At 20.2% G+C, this 19,568-nt stretch overlaps 1 protein-coding gene across 1 annotated transcript; it reads right to left on the reverse strand.

The window, feature by feature from the left end:
* Positions 1-7,613: 7,613 nt before the first annotated feature.
* LOC100872740 (uncharacterized) lies at positions 7,614-18,232 on the reverse strand. The gene is made up of 5 exons (XM_003697128.4): positions 17,792-18,232; positions 17,328-17,395; positions 16,205-17,206; positions 15,602-15,931; positions 7,614-11,567 (listed from the first exon to the last, which is right to left on the reverse strand). The coding sequence occupies exons 1-5, from the start codon at positions 18,201-18,203 to the stop codon at positions 9,111-9,113; spliced, it is 4,269 nt and encodes a 1,422-aa protein (XP_003697176.1). The 5' UTR covers positions 18,204-18,232; the 3' UTR covers positions 7,614-9,110.
* Between the last annotated feature and the right edge of the window lie 1,336 nt (positions 18,233-19,568).

Raw genomic sequence — 19,568 nt, forward strand, 5'->3', positions numbered from 1 at the left:
ATAAATCGTAACCGATTAATATGATTTTATTATATTGCTTGTTATTGACAATATTTATTTTTATTATATGCCGTAAAACGATAAGGAATTAAAAATTTTATTCAAAATTAATAATAACATATTGATAAATTTATATAATATGCATATGCAATAAAAATTAATTTATATAATTATAATATAACTAATTGTAACTGTAGCCAACAATATTGATTTATTCTAAAATAGAATTTCGTATGAAAAAATATCACTTTACATTTATTTTCGATTTATTTTTTCATCTATAGAGATTTATTTTTTTTTTTTTTTTTGGATTGTACCAACAGTTTGGTAACATCTTGCATATAATAAATATATATATAATTTTTTGTTTAAGATATTCAATAGTTCATAACACTTGATTATATATAATATTTGTTCAATATTATTCAGATTTTAATCTTGAAGTAATTCTATTTTTTTACAATAATAGATTTCATTTAATAAAACTATATACATTTTTTTTTTAGATTAGTTATTTATTATATAAATATTCATATTTTATGGAAAAAGATACAAATGTTTTTATGTTATTTAATAAATGTATTTTATTTTTTTATTGTATTTTATTACAATTATTGTTCAATTGTATTATTTTTTAATTAATTTATTATTATTTAATCATAATCATAACATAAAGAAATTCATTCATCGTAGAAAGTCAGAAATTTTTATATAAAAAAAAAATGGCCAATCAATGCAATTTAATTCTAAAGAAATGAAAAAAATTTAAAAGAAAAGAAATTTTCAAATAAAAAAATAATCAAAATGATAAATAAAAATAAATTTGTTGTATATTCTTTGAAAAGTAAAAAAAAATTATAAAATAAAAATAAAACTAAAGAGGTTCTATCGTTCAAAGATCAATTCTTCGAATAACTTGAAATTCGAGTTTTAGTGCAAAACAAAATGCATTAAATAAGTTAATATTTTTATAGTTGATTTAAAAAAAAACATTTATTATTAAAAGAAAAGTATTGAAGAAAAAATCATATTTGAATGAAAATTGCGAATGATTAAACATCAATTTTGATAAAACTTTGTAAACTTCAAACACAAAAATACACAAAAATAATAGAAAGAGAAAAAATGGCATAAAAAGAACATTTTTTTTCACAGAAGATATAATAAAAATTAAGATTATTATTCTACTTCTAATTGATAATATTAAAAAAGACAATTATCTAGATTATTAGTAATTATTAGTACATGTATTATTAATTTTCTTCTATTTACATATCATTTTTTTTTGTTTTTGCCTCTTTCATAAATTGACTATTTTGAAAAAAACTTTATGAAAGGGACGGCATAATAAAAGAAAATAACATTAATATTATTTTTTCGAATATGAAAATTTATTTCGTTGTTAATATTAATAATAATCATTAATATTAAATATTATGTTATTACTAATGTAATACTCTTTTTAAGAAGTTTTTGAGCCAATCCGGAATGACTCTTTTTTTAAATGTATTAGAATATCCCATAAGTTTCTTTTTTTTTGATACGAAATGAATATGCGATATATGAACTGTTTTGCTTTATCATCTTCTTCCATCCTTCAAGAAACTTTATTATTCCCTTTTTCCAAAATTGAGGCTTACTTGCAAATTATTCCTCCAATAATCTAAGATGCGTTTTTATTTTGTTTATGAATTGGAAACATTTAGAATTTTTTTAATTATAGGAACAAGTAATTATCGGATAGAACAAGATCTGGGAAATACACAGGATGCAATAAAACGTCCCAATCAAACTGTAACATCTTTTCTTTTATAGCCAATGCAATAAGCGGTTTTATCGTGAAAAACGATGCTTCGTCGATTTGCTAATTCTGGTTGTTTTTCTGCTATAGCGACTTCCAATTTATCAAATTAATTGCAATATTTGACAGAATTGATAATTTTATCTTGAGAAAGAAGCTCATAGTAGACTATATCTTTCTACTCCCATCAAATAGATAAAAAAACTTTCTTTGGATGAAATTTAGGCTTCGCGACAATTAAAGCTCTATTGTTCTTAGACAAAGTGCGTTTTCGATATTTTGATACAAAATCCAAGTCTCGTCTCCAGAGACAAGTCTCTTTAAGAAAGAATCTCTTTCACACCGCTGGAAAAGCAAATCGCACGTTGAAATACGATTTATAAGGCTAGTCTTTATCAATAGTTGTAAAACCCAAACTTCACATCGATTAACATATTCCATGAAGTGATTATGTACTATTATCTTGGGAATGTTAGTGGCATCCATTAAACACAATATCGCGGATTTTCAACGAGCATGGCCTTGAATAATCCGTATTCGTCGTTGCTGGACAGCCGCTGCGGTCTTCATCTTTCATGTTAAAATTGTCAGTTCTAAATCTCTTAAACCAATTGCGGATAGTCGTAATAGTCGTAGCATTCCCGTAAACGGTAAAAATCTCATCTATAGTATCATTTGCACTATTTTTTTTTTTTTTGAAGCAATGAAGCATAACATGCCGTAAATGCTTCCTTTATCCTAATTATGCTTCCTAACTATCCATATTGTCACCAACGAAACGTACTTTAAAAAAGCTTTGGAACGATTGAAACCGATGTCATAAATAATAATTAATAAATAAGCCACATTTATATAAAAATCATTCCTAAAAATGTCCTAAAACGTTATTCCTAATGTGGTGCGAAAGAAATTTATAGGATACCTTAATAACATATGTCAGTTCTTTAACTTGAATAGTGATTAATCCGTAACTCATTTTTGCTGAAATTTTTAAATAATTTGAAAAATAAGATTCTTTATCTATGATAAATATTCTTTTTCAATTTAATTAAATGTAATTTAGCTATATTAAAGGATTTTGTAATCGATCTTATTGAACTTCTTTTTGTATTCTATCTACACTAACAATAATTTAAATTTTTTAAATGTCATTTAAATTGAAAAAATAATATTTAAAATAAGAAATGTTTAACATAAAATAGAATCGTAGTAAGATTTTGAAAGGAATATTCTTTTCATAACAATTTGTTGTTCTTTCATAAATTTAGCAAGTAAATTGAAAAATTAATCAGCGATTAATATAATACTAAATGAAAGATATCATACTTCAATTCAAATGAAAGATATTATATTATTCATACATATATATATATATATATTATGAAAACAACAATATATATTATTATGAAAAACAACAATATAAATATATTTTTTTTATAAGAATGTATTTTGATATATATAAAATATAAAATATATATAATTTATAGAAAAAAAAGTTTAAATATATAAAAATAATGTCTAAAAACAAACATGAAATAAAAATATATAAAATACTATAGCTTGTAATTAAATTAATAAAAATATTATGAATTTGTAAAAATAATAAAACTTATTAATTATAATATATTCAAATGATTATTAATGGTCAAATCTATTATTATCAAATTATATTGTTGATCGTTAGCTGTCAATATTAATAAAAAGAACAAAATATTTGCTAATGCATCAGTAAAGGTTAAAAATGTTAAAAAAATTATATATATATATTTTTATAATAAATACTATAATCTGTTATGTTATATATATAATCATTATAATTTTTCAAATAAATATGATTGATTTAATTTTTTTAAAAAATATTAAAAATTTTTTGTATTTTCAATTATTTTTTAAAAAATCTAACTTTGAAAATTGGTGTTATCACTTAAACTTGAATTATTGCATTTAAAATATATATATATTTTAAAATTTCACTAAAATTATATATTTAATCGCTCATGATCTTTCTTTGTTAATATTTAAAACTAATATTTATTTAAATGACTCAGGAGTACATATATTTTTTTCTATAAAATATGAATATTCATAGTTATATTAAATAAATAATCAAAAACAAAAAATATAGTTTTATCAAATAAAATATATTATTTGGAGAAATATTAATTTAAAGTTCAATTTAGAATACTATTCAAAAAATATTATTGTATTTAATCAAGTATTATAAATTGTACATGTCATGAACAATATGTGTACTTATCAAATTATATATCTTGTACTTTAATATCATATTTAAAAATAATAACATTTAATAAGATAAAAAAATTAAAATACATATTTAAAAAATTAAAAATATTATATTTTTTTCTATTAATAAAACAATATTCGATTAATTCACAGATAAGAACTAATTTTGAATATATAAATACTAAAATAAATTATTATTTTTGTTTAAGTGTCAATATTTATTTTTTATTTTATTAATATTTTTTTAATATTATGTTTGAATTATATTATAAAATTATTATAAATTTATAAATAAATTTCATTAATTTTATAAATTTTTTATATATTGTATTTTTTTAATTATTTACAAAGAATTATTATTATAATTATTATTATTATACATATAATAAATTGAAGATAATTATTTATATTCAATAAATAAACTTTTTCAATTTAGTTTTATTAACTTTTAGTTTTAAATATAAAAAATAAAATCAATCTACAAACAAAATTAAATATAAACTTATGTAAAAATTAAAATAAAAACTAGAAAATGAAATTATTTTATATTTATTTTTTTAGTAATAGAAATTTCATTTATAAATTGATCTGCGATAATAATTAATAAACTTCATTTTAAAGTCTATAGTTTACCTTCCAATATATTATATAAATCTTTAATCATCAAAAATTTTTTTACTTCTAAAAGATAATATTAAATATATATTATTTGAAAATTGTTTGAAAATTTTTTTATATTTTAGTATTTTATAATTTATTTTAATTATAAGACATTACATTTAAATAAATAAAAAATCATTTAAAGATTTTAATAAGTATTTATAAAATATAGATATAAAGATAATCTTACTATTTTTTTTTTATATATCACACATATAAACAATATATTTAAATTCATCTCATATAATGAATGTAATGTGATATATATATATGTAATGTAATGTGATATATATATATAATTATTTGAATGAAATTAATTAATCATATTAATATAAAATTTTTCTTAAGATTATTCACTAATGAAATGTTATACTTTTTAAACAATCTCATATTCTCATTTTTTTTATAATCAAAATTTTAAATTAATATGATTGATATGATTAATATGACTTAATACCAGACAATTTTTATTACTATAAAAAATTAACATTACTTATTTAAAAACATTTTATTCTTATAAATCCAATAATATTTTTTTTAATAAGATAAAACTTATTTAGTGTAATGAAATCATTATTAGTGAAAAAACTTTTATATATATTTCTGATTATAATTAAAAAAATAAATATTTTAATATTTTGATTTGGTTCAATTTGAAAGATAATCACTAAGAACTTATATTACTTTTTTAATTTGACGATTTTTTTTTAGTAATAACACAAAATATGTTAAAATGAATCATAACTTGTTTTCAATTTTTGAAATTTTTTCGATTTAATTATAAAATATGTTCTTGTACTTTTACAATAATTACTATAAATTAGTTTTTATATATTTGTTAATGATATATATTGTAAATATACTTACGTTAAATAAAAAAAAATATATAAATAAGAACATTTATTTATAATTAATTGTGTTTTAAAATGTAAATATACTTACGTTAAATAAAACAAGTATATAAGTAAGAACATTTATTTATTATTAATTTTGTTTCAAACGTAAAAAAAGATAAGAAAAAAAATAATATTTAATATATCATTATATTTAAGTATAATTACTTAAAATAATAATTTTATAGTTTGTTTACTACTAATTGAAAAAACTGACTATAACATAAAATATTCTTTATTCTTTCTGATTTATGTTTTTTATGTTTTTTTTTTTTATATAAAATGTTATTTTAGCAAAATTAAAATACAAGATATTTTGTACTTTTTTTTTGATTAAACTATAAATAAAAATAAAAGAATATATTATATTAAATTTATTATAAACGTCTTATTATTTTATTACAAAGTTACACTTCATTTATGTATATCATATTATATTTCAGTTATATGTATATCAAATATTAAATGCAAATTGAATATACAGAATAGCAAATTCTGCATTAGAGAATACGGTTTTGAAATAAAAATTCAATCATTTAAGTGATTATAAATTAAGAAATATCATTTAAATGTTAAGTAAAAATAAAGTAAAAACAATCAATCTTTCATATATTGATATTTTAATCTTGAATATATTGCTACGTACAAATTTATATCACATTTAATATTTATTTACAACTTTGTAATAAAATATTTATAAACAAATTTTATACAACATTTTTTTTATTTTCATTTATAATTTCATTGAAAAAGTACAAAACATCCTATAAAGTTTAAAAGAGCATTAACCAATTTATATAAATATTTATATTTATATTTTCGAGTAATTAAAATTCGTATATTTTTTTGAAAAATATTTTCCATGTATCTTTAATATATAAAACATTAGTAAAATATTATTTGTAAATGTCAATGTAAATGTAACGTAAAAAATAATTATACCAGAAAATTTTTAGATATATTATCTGATAAGAAATAGAATTAATTTTGGTATTTCGTATTGTATTATAAGTATAATTATGATTCAATGTTGTTACAAAAATATTTGTATCGCTTGATACATATATATTCTATTGTACTAAAGTAAAGATGATCATATGATGCAGATATGTAAAAAATATTTTTAAAGATAGAAAAATCTCTAAAAGCTTTGAAAAACAATACCATTACATTAATATCATGTCAAATATATTAAGTAATATATGAATTTACTATATCATACAAATATAACTTAATTACTGTATGATATTTTTGATAATAACTGATGCCTATAAATATTACTGATTATTATTTATATTTCAATACATATAATATAAAATAATAATGAATAACTTAAAATTAAAAAAAAATACTCATAATAACTTTGAAATAATAACAATCAGCATTATACATATTGATATGTATAAAAAAAAAAAAAAAAAAAGAAACAAGAAAATATATAAAACAATATTACAAAATAACATAAATGTTATAAACGGGAGACTCATTTATAGTATAAAATATTTTAAAAATAATATATAATATATAATATATATATATATATATATATAAACTACTTTAAATATTTCATAAAATATGGTATATATAAATTTCAATCTTTTAGTCAATTATAATTTGTTGGATAAATTTGCTTTTTAACCTTTTCAATCAATTAGAAAAAATAATCAAAATTATTATATATTTAATGAAAGATTTATTAGTTTTTCCCCATAAACCATGTTTTATAAAATACAATTAATATTGTTTTCTTTTCTTTTTTTATTGAAAAATGAAATTTTATTTCGCGATGTTAAAAAAATTTCAAAAGTAAAACAAAAAGATATCCAAACATGATTTTTCAGTGATACATATTTTATATGTATAGAAATAATTATTATAAAACTTTTAATTAGAATAACATGCTATTTTATAAAAAAAGTTCGTTTTAATGAAAAGAATTTCTTTATCTGAAAAAACTATACTAATTATATGAATGTTCTTTTATTTTTTATGTTTACTATAACAATAAACTAAAATTTTCTGAGTTAATATCTGTATAAATGATTTTTTATTTTAGACATAAATAAAGTTAAATAGGCCAATTATAATTTTTATAGAACAGAATATATTAACTTATACGAATATTGATTTCTTACAACAGTTTCTACTGTTAAATAATGTTTTGTATGCACAAATCTACACAATAACTTACCGGCATTTTACCCAACAGGCAAATTTTTTTATACATCTATCAACTGAGTGCAGAAAATATTATGATTTTTTGTTGTAACAATTCGCTGTATTAATTGTCATTACTAATTAAACTAAACATTAATTATATGTATATGACACAATAAGACTAAATATACATATATATTGAGCTTTTTATCGAAGCTCATTATCATAAAGTATGTCGCACAAATAAAATTTTTTTTAAATATAAAAAACTAACACTTAATAATTTCACCAGAAATACATTATGATAACTAGATTCTTTATAGGAGACATAAAAATGTACGAGTAATTTTGTTAATGCACAATTCTTTTAGTAGAACGTTATAATATTTTTTTCATTTAATAACCACTACATATAATTTCTCTTTGTATCATGAAAATTAATTTTAAATAATTTACATGTCGGGGAACAATCTTTTTGTTTAACCGGTTATCGAGTTTTACTTTTCAATTTAATTGCTTAAAAATGAAGGAAATAAGATTTTAAAATAAATCAGAATCTTCAACTCGTAAAGAATGTTCAATAAAACTATAAATAATTTACATTTCCATCTTCTTTTACAAATATTCATATATACATATACACACATACATATCCATACACACATATTCTCACACACAATTATATATGCAGCACGTGTACATAAACATGTATAAAATCATACATGTGCACATATACACACATGATTCTTATCATATGTACATACACTTATATGTACATATGTATACAATTGAAGCAAAATTCGCTGCACAATTTTTTGAATAGAGCAAATATATTAATCTATTTACAATGTACAGCACTAACGTGCTGATTGAATATCTGATCACAAATTTGTACAAATTTTGTTTGTACATATCGTATTGGTCACCTATCCTATAATATATATCTTTAATTTTCTTTTTTTCACTCTCTTAACAGTATATGAGACGCTCCAGAATTTTATAGCAAAATAATTTTTGCGATTCAATATTAGAAAGTGCTCTTACATAATAATACTACATTTATAATTTCAATTTTTTACTAAGACTAAGGCGTGTAGAATTGCATAGAAATGATGATTTGTTCTAACTGGTCTTTGCATAAAACGTGGCAATTATTTCTATTTTGGTGACATTATCAAATTTTTATAATATTTCATATGCGTCTCATATTTCTGTAAATTTGGATATACAATATAAATTTATTATATCCAAGTCAGTTAGAGTCCACTTGAGATTATCAGCATAAGAGCTCGATTGTGCGGACTTTTAATCTAATAAGCAGATTGTACTACAGCTTAAAATAATTTTCATTTTTTTCACGTTGATACGACAGTATTTGTCGTTGTTGATTGAGCCACTGTAGTCACTGTTATTAGAGTTAATGTACTACCAAGAGTATTTTGTTCCGTTACAGCTGTGGTTATATCCTTTTCAACACACGCTTTCTTTGATTCCTTATGTTCCTCAGATGAACTCGACTTTCTTTTATGATTTGAACTCGATGAATGAGAACGACTCGATGCTGTATCATCTTTCGACGAACGATTACTAGAAGATTTTTTCTGTCCATCTCTTGCATGACTATGATGTCCGTCTCTTCTTTTTTCTAATTTCCTGTCATTATCTTTACTATCTGTGCGATCGGTACTTTTACCAGAAATGTTACAATCTTTGGATAGTGAAATAATTTTCAATGAATCATCTTTATTAATCTCTCCAGTTTTATTTTCATATTTATTACTCTGAGGACTTCGATGATGATGTCTCTTATGTTCTTTATCACGTCTATCTCGATCTCTTCTGTCTTTATGTCGTTGACTTCTAGAACTTTTATCATCTCTATGTTTTCTTTTAGATTCTGAATGCGTTGTATGCACATCAGATGACAATTTAAATGAATTTTCATCGCTGCTAACGTTCCTACTACCGTGTCTTTCAGTTTCTGCTAATAAAGATGTAGAGGTTATTGAAGAAGAAGAGGAAGAATTGGCAATTTTCGATGTTGATAATGAACTTTCTTCACAAGTATTACTAGTTAACATAGAAACTTTTTCATTTTTTGATCTTTCTTTAGCTTCGTCTTCAGCCATTTCAATTAAAGCTTTTACTGCATTTTCAGTTGCACATTCCATTTTTGATGTGAATGCCAATGTTGTTTCTATTTCCAATAATTGGCAATATCGTTCTAATTTTGTTTTATCATCTTTATATTTTTGTTCAGCGATTTCAAAGCTTTCTTTATGAATTTTTTCTAATATTTCCTTAGAAGCTTCTGCAACGCCAGTTCGTAAAGATTGACAAACTTCCTCTACATCGGTCTTTGACTTATATATTGCAATTTCCAAAGCTTTGTCAACAACTTCTGTTGCATAAGTTTTCGCTATTAACTGACGTTGTGTTAATATATTTTGTTCAAGACTAACAGTATTACAATCAGAATTTTCATGTTCCAAACAAATCTCTGATGAACATAATCGTTTTTTACCTTCTTTTGATGAAGATCCCGCGATATTTAATTTATTTGTTAATTTAGATTCTGTAATAGTTGAAATGCTTTCTTTACTTGATGTATTATTACTACTGGATCGATTGTGATGACTTCGATTATGATCTAATTTATGACTACAATCATATTTTTTTTTCTCTCTAGAATGACTGCTATTACTACTGGTACTACTACTACTACTGCTACTACTACTACTACTATGAGAATGATGAGTAGATTTTTCATTGGATCGATGTCGGTCTTCATGTCTTCTTTCGGATCTTTTATCATCTCTTTTTTCATTGTTTTGCTTTTGTTCTATTGTACTATTTTTTGTAGATTTGTTATTAAAAAGATCCGAACAATTATCGTTATTCTCTATAGAATTTTTCCTTTTGCTTGAAATGGAAGAATGTCTTGTATGGTCTCTATTTTTACGATCTTCTTTGCGTTTACCATGATGATCTGATTTCTTCAAATTCCCTTGATATTCAGCAGCTCTTTCTTTTGCTTTTTTTTCTTCGAGTGAATCAATAGAATGTTTTTGTTCCACACGTTGGCGATTTGTATTTTCTTTTTGTTCATCTCCTATATTCACAGTTTCCAATGGTTTCTTTTCTTTTATACGATGACACTGTTCATTTCCAACACGTCCATGCCTAACGCTTGAACTGTGTTGTGATTCTTGATAATACTGTTTTAATCTAACGTGCCATGCTATACTTGAAACTGCGGAAACCGTTCTAAATTGATGAATTATATTACGAGGTAAAAAGTAAATATCATTATCATATAAATTTATTCTAGCATAACGAATACCCTGTCTACGTAATTGATTTAATTTGGCGTCTTCAACCCACTGTACACATTGCGATATTGGTGGTTCATGAAGATCTAATTGCAATTTTTCAACTAATTCAGGAAAATCGCCAGCATAAAAAGCTACAACATCTTTTGTAATTCTATTATATTCTGATGGTTGTCCACCATGAACAGCTTTCAATACACCAACTGCTGCTGTTGTCATCCTATCTAATCCATGACCAACATGATCAGCATGTGCTTTAGTACGATCTTCAAACATATATTCACGAGCTTCACTAAGACGTGGCAAATATTGTAGATTTCGTAATTCATTAATGCCCGTTCTTCGTCGTTTATAAGGACTCTTATTTATATCTGCTGTTGGAACTAATTGTTCACCTGGTCTGATCCATAAAATTGGACCATCGTTTGATTCTTGGGGAGTATCCATCTTTACAACAGATAATGGACCCCAAGGCATGGTCTAAAATAATAAATAACAAAAATTTATAAAATTATGTATGTAAACAAATTCATATTAAATATATAAGATAATTAATATCATTAATGAAAGAGAAAAAATGAGAAAATAGGTTTTTTTGAAAAAATTTTTGAACTTATAAAATTATAATTTCTATATATTATTGGTACTAATAAATATATCAATATTATAAAAAATATATACTACTTTTAATTTATTAAAGTAGTATATATCAAATTAAATTTCCATAATATAACAATACAATAAAAAGGAAATATTTATTTATTTTAGAATTATTTTATTGAAATTTAAATATTATATGTATAAATTGAAATTGAAATATTTATATTTATACATTTTTTTGTTCTTCCAGCTATCATAAAAATATGTTCTTTTTTTGTATTTTTTTTTTTTATTATAAATAAAATATAATAAAATATATATATAATCTTTTATTTCTTTTATAATCTAATTTTTTCTCTCTTGATTGATTTTTATTGTAATTAATTTTTAATACATAGATTTCAAAATAAATTATTATGACTCAATTATATCTCTTTTAAATTTCTTAAATGCATATACATATTGTATTTAATTATTTTCTATGTGACATTATTTTGAAAAAATTATATTTAAATAATATTATTTTTTTCAATATGATAATATATGTTAATGTTTCATTTTATTGATATATAAATATATTTAGAATTCTTTGAATGGTAGAGTTCAATTTCTATATACAAAAATGTTTCAAGTATTTTTTCAAATTCGTAATTTAGTTTCAATCTTATTTCATTATAAATTTTAATAAATTAATAAGGACTTCTAAATATTTATGATTGATTACAATCATAAAAATAAATAAATAAAAAATAGAAAACATAGCATATAAATATAAATATAAATATAAATATAAATATAAATATAAATATAAATATAAATATAAATATAAATATAAATATAAATATAAATATAAATATAAATATAAATATAAATAATTTATATTTATCTATTTGAAACATTTATAAAATGTTTGATATAAAAAATAATAATTAATGATGTAAAATTACATATTAAACAAAGCAATAAATCATTTTTGTATATGCTTAATCAGCACTTAAATTTAAACAAGTGATATTTATGATCTTTTTATTATCATATAAAATCAATCAAAATCATCTTTTTATTCTTATAAATTCATTAATTCTACAAGATTGAAACAAATTTACTTCACTTTTTATCTTAATCATGAATTAGAATGACATAAAAGAATGTCACATTATTAAAATAATTATATATAAAAAGTATATTAGTTTTAATTATATTCATAATTTCTGTCTCTTTTAAATAATTTTATAATTATAATATAATTATCATATAAATGTCATAATATTATTATATATTTTATACACAAAAATACTTAAAAACTGTTATGATATTAATTTTGATTTTGAAATAGTTATGGAGAACTTTTAATTCTGAATAACTTGTTATAAAGAATTAAAATTTTAAACTATATACATTTATTTTTTCCAATATCAGTTTTCATAATTACTATATTATCTTTTAGATTCTGTATTGATTCTAAAACAATTATAAAATTCATTTTCATATTAATTTTACTAAATATAACAATAAAATCAAATATTACAAATAAAACAATTGTAACAAAGGAAATATTTATATATATGTATATATATATATATATATATAATTATTTTATAATATGAATGATATATTTACTATATATTTATTTAATATAATTAAAAATAATAGATAAAATAATGTAATTAAAAAAACTAAAAAAATTAAAGTTCTAATTTATTGTTTTAAATATTTATTAATTATATTTTATGTCATAATTGATATACAAAATAAAAGTAATAATTTTTCAAATGTAAGAATTTGGAATAGATTAATAATCTATTATCTATGATATATAAATTCATTGACAAATAATAAAAAAATGACATCAATTTTAATGGTAAAAATATGTGTTCCATGCTTATTTATGGTGGAATTATTAAAATATATATAATTATATTTGACTACAACTACTAAGTAATTTAGATATTTCATTTTTTTTTCAGTATTCCAAAAATATAAAATATTAAAAGAATTTAAATTTTTTTATATATTACTTAATTTAATTTTATAATATTAATAATATTAAATATCATTATTTTTGATCAATCAACTTATCAATCGGCGATATTAATATTTTAAATATTTTAGATTATGTAATTTTTTCAATTTTTTGGGGATTTTTTTTTAAATGATTATAAGATTTTTTTTACTAATTTTGGCATATTTATTAACATTTAAAATATAGAAATTATTCTTTTAACACAAAAATAATAAAAATTATATGATATAAATAATTATATTATTTATAAAAATAATATGATGAAATATAATTATATTATATTTTTCTTAATAAAAATAAAAAAAGAGTGTTTTGGTAATATGCATGATTTATCTAAGTTCGAAACAAGAAAGTAAAATAGTATCTTGATTAGAATCAGAATAAATTAAAAATTTCGATAATTAAAAAAATGGCAAGATTGATTTTTTCAATTTTTTTCTATAATATACTAAAAAAATATGAAAAAAATTAATATTTTTTAAAAATGATAACTTTATTCATACTAATTAAAATATTTTTTTTTTTGTATTTGTATCAAAATCATCGGAATCATGTATACTATTGAAACGCTTATTTTTTTAAAATTTTATGAATATAATGAATATAATTGATTTTTATTATTTTTATCTTAAAAAAATAATATGCTTTAAAAAATATAAAAACTTGTATTATAAATATATATACCAAAATTAATATAAAAAAATCTTATGATTTCTTTGAAAAAAAATCCTGAAAAAGGCTGAAAAAATAACACCTTCTTAATTTTTTTTTATAAACTCTTATTTTTTTTATTATATCCTTAAACTGTAATTTTATATCCTATCGATATCCTACATTAATTAAATTAAACATTTTCAGATACAAAGATTTGATTGACATTAGATATTAATATGTACATTTTTAGGAGATGTATTTTAAAGATTAAAACAAATATAAAAATTGATATAAAAATATCAGTTGAAACTTATTAAATTATAAGCAATTGAAATTTGTGTTGAATAAAACAAAATAAAAAAATAGAACAAAATAATAGATAGTATTCTTTCTCGTTCGTTTAAATTCAATGGCTTATAATTTATTAAATAGTTTTAATATTTTCGTATTTGTTTTGACATTAGAATCGATTTTTCAAAGAAGAATAATATATATATATATATATATATATATATATATATATATATATATATATATATATATATTAATATATAGGACGAAAAATAAATATATCAAAAAAATTTGTCCATTATTTTTTGCCCATTATTTTTAATTATTTAAAAATATCCTATTTTTTTATAATAATTTTAATAAAAAATATAAATAATATTTTAGTAAAAAATATTTTTATATGTAATAATCTATAATTAATATCTATAATCTATAATTTATAATCTACAATATATTAAGATTTCATATAATATAAATTTAATAAAATAAATACAAAAATTGGTTCTATATACATTTCAAGATAGAGAAAATAATGATTAGAAATAAATGAAAATAATAATAATAATAATGGTAGTAATAGTAGTAATAATAATAAAATTATTCGAAATTTTGGTTTTTCATAGGAATTATTTAGAATTATAAATTTTTTATAATTGTTTCAATCAGAATTCTTATATTATATATCAACAAAAAATTATTTTTAGAATTTTTTCTAGATTTTTTTTTTGTTATACAATATATAAATATTTATAATTTTATATAATTAAAAACATATTTTCTAAAAATTATTAGTAAGCAATCAATCAAAAGAAAATATTCTATTTGTTCTTATTTTTTTTAAATAATCATAGTTTAATTTGTTTAATTATTTATTAAACATTTTGTATAATAAATTTTATTTATATTAAGATATATAATACTTTCTTTAAAGAAAATCAATACTTACTAATTTTAAAAATGGATTTTCTTCTAATTTTTGTAGAAGATCTGGAAAATATCCACCAACTTCTTCATGAACAGTTCCTACAAGGCTTATTTGATGGAGAGGACCATATCTAACGGTACCATTACTATAAGCTTTACACACTTGTTCTTTATATTGTACCATAGTTGTAGTTTCTATGTCACTATTTCTTCCTAATACACCATTTTTAACAGTTAATGTTGGATAATTATCTGCCATATAATCCAAAAGATCAGGCAAATACGCTGCAGCATTATGCACTATTCCCATGACATGATACGCATTACCATTTTCATCTTCTCCAAAAACTACCTATAATATAAAAATTTTTTTATTTAATTTTCTTTTTTATATAATGATAAGTTCATATTATTTCTATATCTTTCATTTAAAAAATTAGATATAATTTTTAAAATTATATCTACATATATATAATAGATAAATAGTAAACATAAGATATTTACCACATGTATAAAATAATATAAAAACTATTTACTAAAATTACTTACAAATCATTTTAATCATTTTATATTCAAAATGATAATTTTTAATATAGCTTTATAACTTATATTTATATTTACGTACTTTGAAATATTCCTGAGCTAATTCTTCTATTTGTTCATTAGATAATGTATCAATTTCATCTTGATACATATGAACAACTGTTGCACCACCATTAGGATAAGTTTCTATATGAATGAATTTCTTATATTTGAGGCCTTCTAATAATTCACTTTTAACTGGTATATTGTGAAGTATTTTATAATTTTTTGTTTGTAAATTTAATCTGAGATTTTCATTCGTAGATTTTGAGAATGAATGAGACATTGGTTTACTGCTTAATGGAAGTATGCTACGATCTCTTTTGCATTGTACGCCAATGCTTGCTCGTTTTATTTTACTACGTTTATAACATCTTGAACAATAACGTCGTTCACTATGTTCTTTATTTCGTTTTTCTCTTGAAGATGAATATGATTTAGAATGGGAACTCGAAGAAATACGAATACAATTTATTGATTTATCATGAGGCAATACATCTTTACATCCAATTATTGTTGTAGATATGTTATCACTAGTCCAATCTGATTTAATTATATTTAATTGTTCTTGAGAATTTACTAATTCTGTTTTTATTTCAATAGATTCTGATTTTACGTCTTTGTGAATTATGTCCATCTTGTTATCAGTTTTTTCTTTTTCATTTGATTTTATTTGTGTAACAGGAATTTGTTCTTCAATTTTTTCCAATGTTCCACAAAAAGAATAAGAAAGATTCTTACAAACTTTAGTTAAATTATTTGTATTTTCTGCATTATATTTTGCTGTATCCATTACAATAGTTGAAGTCATAATTGGCGATGTCATACTACTAGGCAGTGTTGTATTTGGACTGTTTGGACTATCAGAAACTCTTGGAGGATAATCTGGACTTCTTGGACTACTAATTACTTCACCACTACTTTGAGGGCTTTCTCCTAATTGAGGTGTATTGCCATGTTCAAAATTTACACATCCCTCTAGTTTTGTTGACAATGTATGTAATCCTCCAGATACTGTTGTATCTTTATTACATGCTAAATCAACCTAATAAATAAAAAAGTTAAAAATAAAAATCTTATGAATTCTGATAATTAATAATTTTAAAAAATTATTATTTATCACTATTACGATTTAGATAAATATATATATAATAAAATATACATACATGAATAGCATGTTGAACTGGTTCAATTAAAGTTTTCATTAATTCATTATTGCAATGATCTGAGTTTCCTATAATTGTACAAAATTCACTTTAAAATATAAAATTAATCTATTAATTTATTTAATTATTTAATATATGTATATATATATATGTATTACATATATGCAAATGTATATTTTATATTATATTTTAATAACAATTTATAAGATGTAAATGTCATATTAAATTAATACATTTTTAATAATTTTAATGTTTATTAATTGTTAGTAAATATTATCAAATCAATTGCAATTATATAAACTTTTATTTAAATTTGTATATTATAATAACCTACTAAAAACTATAACTATAAACAATAGTTTCACTGACATAAATATCAACATAAATTTTATATTATCTTTCTTTCTTTTAAATAAAATAACTATTTGAATATTTATATAATACTAAAAGTTTAATAATATTACCGTCTGGTTGTTCAGAAATACAAGCAACTTTATCCAGATCATTCCTTTGATTGGACATGTTGTGGGATTCCATAGATGGTGTACGTAATTCAGAATTGACGGCAATTTTAAAATTAATACGTTCTTCCACATCACCAGAAGAGCTCATGAAATTCACGTTTTTCCGTAATTCGTTCCCTTCCGTGTTTGTATTAAACGATGACGCTGTAGAGAAAATCGTGGGCGTCCTAATTGAATGTAAAGTGAAATTGTCCGAAAATTCTTTTGTCTCTTTAATAACACTGTTCCACGTTGTTCTTGATACTTTTACACTTGTTGTTTCCGTTTGTAATGATTCAAATATTTGCTGAATCGTATTATTTACATCACATCTTTCGTTTGACACGATACTTGTACCAGTTTCGGATGCCATCTTGATTCTGTGAGCGACGTCCTGAACATAACGATACTACGCAACATTTGATTGGACATTTCTTAGCCGCCTTTTGAATAGATTTTATTCTATTCGTCTGAAATTGGATAAAGAGTAGGGGTAAGACCAGTAGATATAGAGCTATCATAAACATTTTTATTCATTGGAATCTTCGATCTCCAATCTTATTTTCTCTCTAATTTTTGGTTATAAAGAATTATATATTGCTTATAATATTTATTTACATTGTCTTTCATATGATAATAAACATTTATATATAAAATTTTTCTTATTTTTAAATAATCACATTTATAATAATGAATATATAATTTCAGTATTTTTTAATTCATAATTTTTATTATATATAGATTTTATTAATTTATTATTTTATAATCGAAATTATAAAAATATATTTTATATTAATTATTTTTTTAAATACTGTCTATGTTATATATATATATATATATATATATATATATATATATTTTATGATGTAAAGTGATTGAAGATTCATTCATTCAAAGAGTTAATAAAATAAAATAAAAATAAATTTATTGCAATAAAATAAAATTATTCAAAATTGTTTTATCAAAATTAATTAAAATTGTCTTGAAAAGAAATATTAAACAATGATTTATAGAAAAAACTATTTTAAAAATAATTTTTAAATTTATTTTTTTAAAAGATTATGCATATTATGTATATTTATATAAATTTGTGAATGTCAATGTTTTTTAAATGATGGATTAAAGCTATGACTTGTTTTAATTGATATATTTTGTAAATAAATTAAGATTTTTTATTTCTTTTTACTTTTAAAGAATAATTATACAAAGTATCACGTAGTGATAATATAATCAGATAGAAATTCTAGATATAAAAATAAATCAAAGAAAAAAAAAGTATAAAATTATTTTATTTGAAACTTTGTTTCAAATATATTAAATTTGAAAATTTTTAAAATAAAAGTGATATTCTCGATTGAATAAGTTATCTAATAAGAGGTTATTCCATATATGAAAATAAAGCAGAATAAAGTTTTATTTAAAAATTAATTTACAAAAAAATCAAATTTTTTGTAAATTCATTGATTATATTAATTATTTTTTGTCTGTATTATTGTCTGTATATATTGTATTAACCTCAATTATCTTAAAAATGAAGCTTGAATCATAAAATTTCATTTTATATTTTTCATTTATTTTTATCTTTTATCAATAGTTTATTCGTATCTGATTGAAAATTAGCTTATAAATTTACTTGTATTTGAAAAATATATGAAAAATTTTCAAACTTGATTTAGTTAGAAACAAAACTTCAAATGGAAAAAATTTTTTTTCACATAGAATTATCTTTTATCTGTAT

The sequence above is a fragment of the Apis florea genome, unplaced genomic scaffold (assembly GCF_048593485.1).
Source record: "Apis florea isolate Af1SG1 unplaced genomic scaffold, ASM4859348v1 contig_3078_pilon, whole genome shotgun sequence".
NCBI lineage: Eukaryota > Metazoa > Arthropoda > Insecta > Hymenoptera > Apidae > Apis > Apis florea.

Excerpts from the sequence above, each read along its gene's own strand:
- LOC100872740 (XM_003697128.4), bottom strand. The coding sequence starts at position 18,203 with ATGGCATCCGAAACTGGTACAAGTATCGTGTCAAACGAAAGATGTGAT. Across the intron at positions 17,207-17,327 it reads CAGTTCAACATGCTATTCAT|GTTGATTTAGCATGTAATAA; the intron begins GTATGTATATTT and ends TTTATTTATTAG. Across the intron at positions 15,932-16,204 it reads TAGCTCAGGAATATTTCAAA|GTAGTTTTTGGAGAAGATGA; the intron begins GTACGTAAATAT and ends TTTATATTATAG.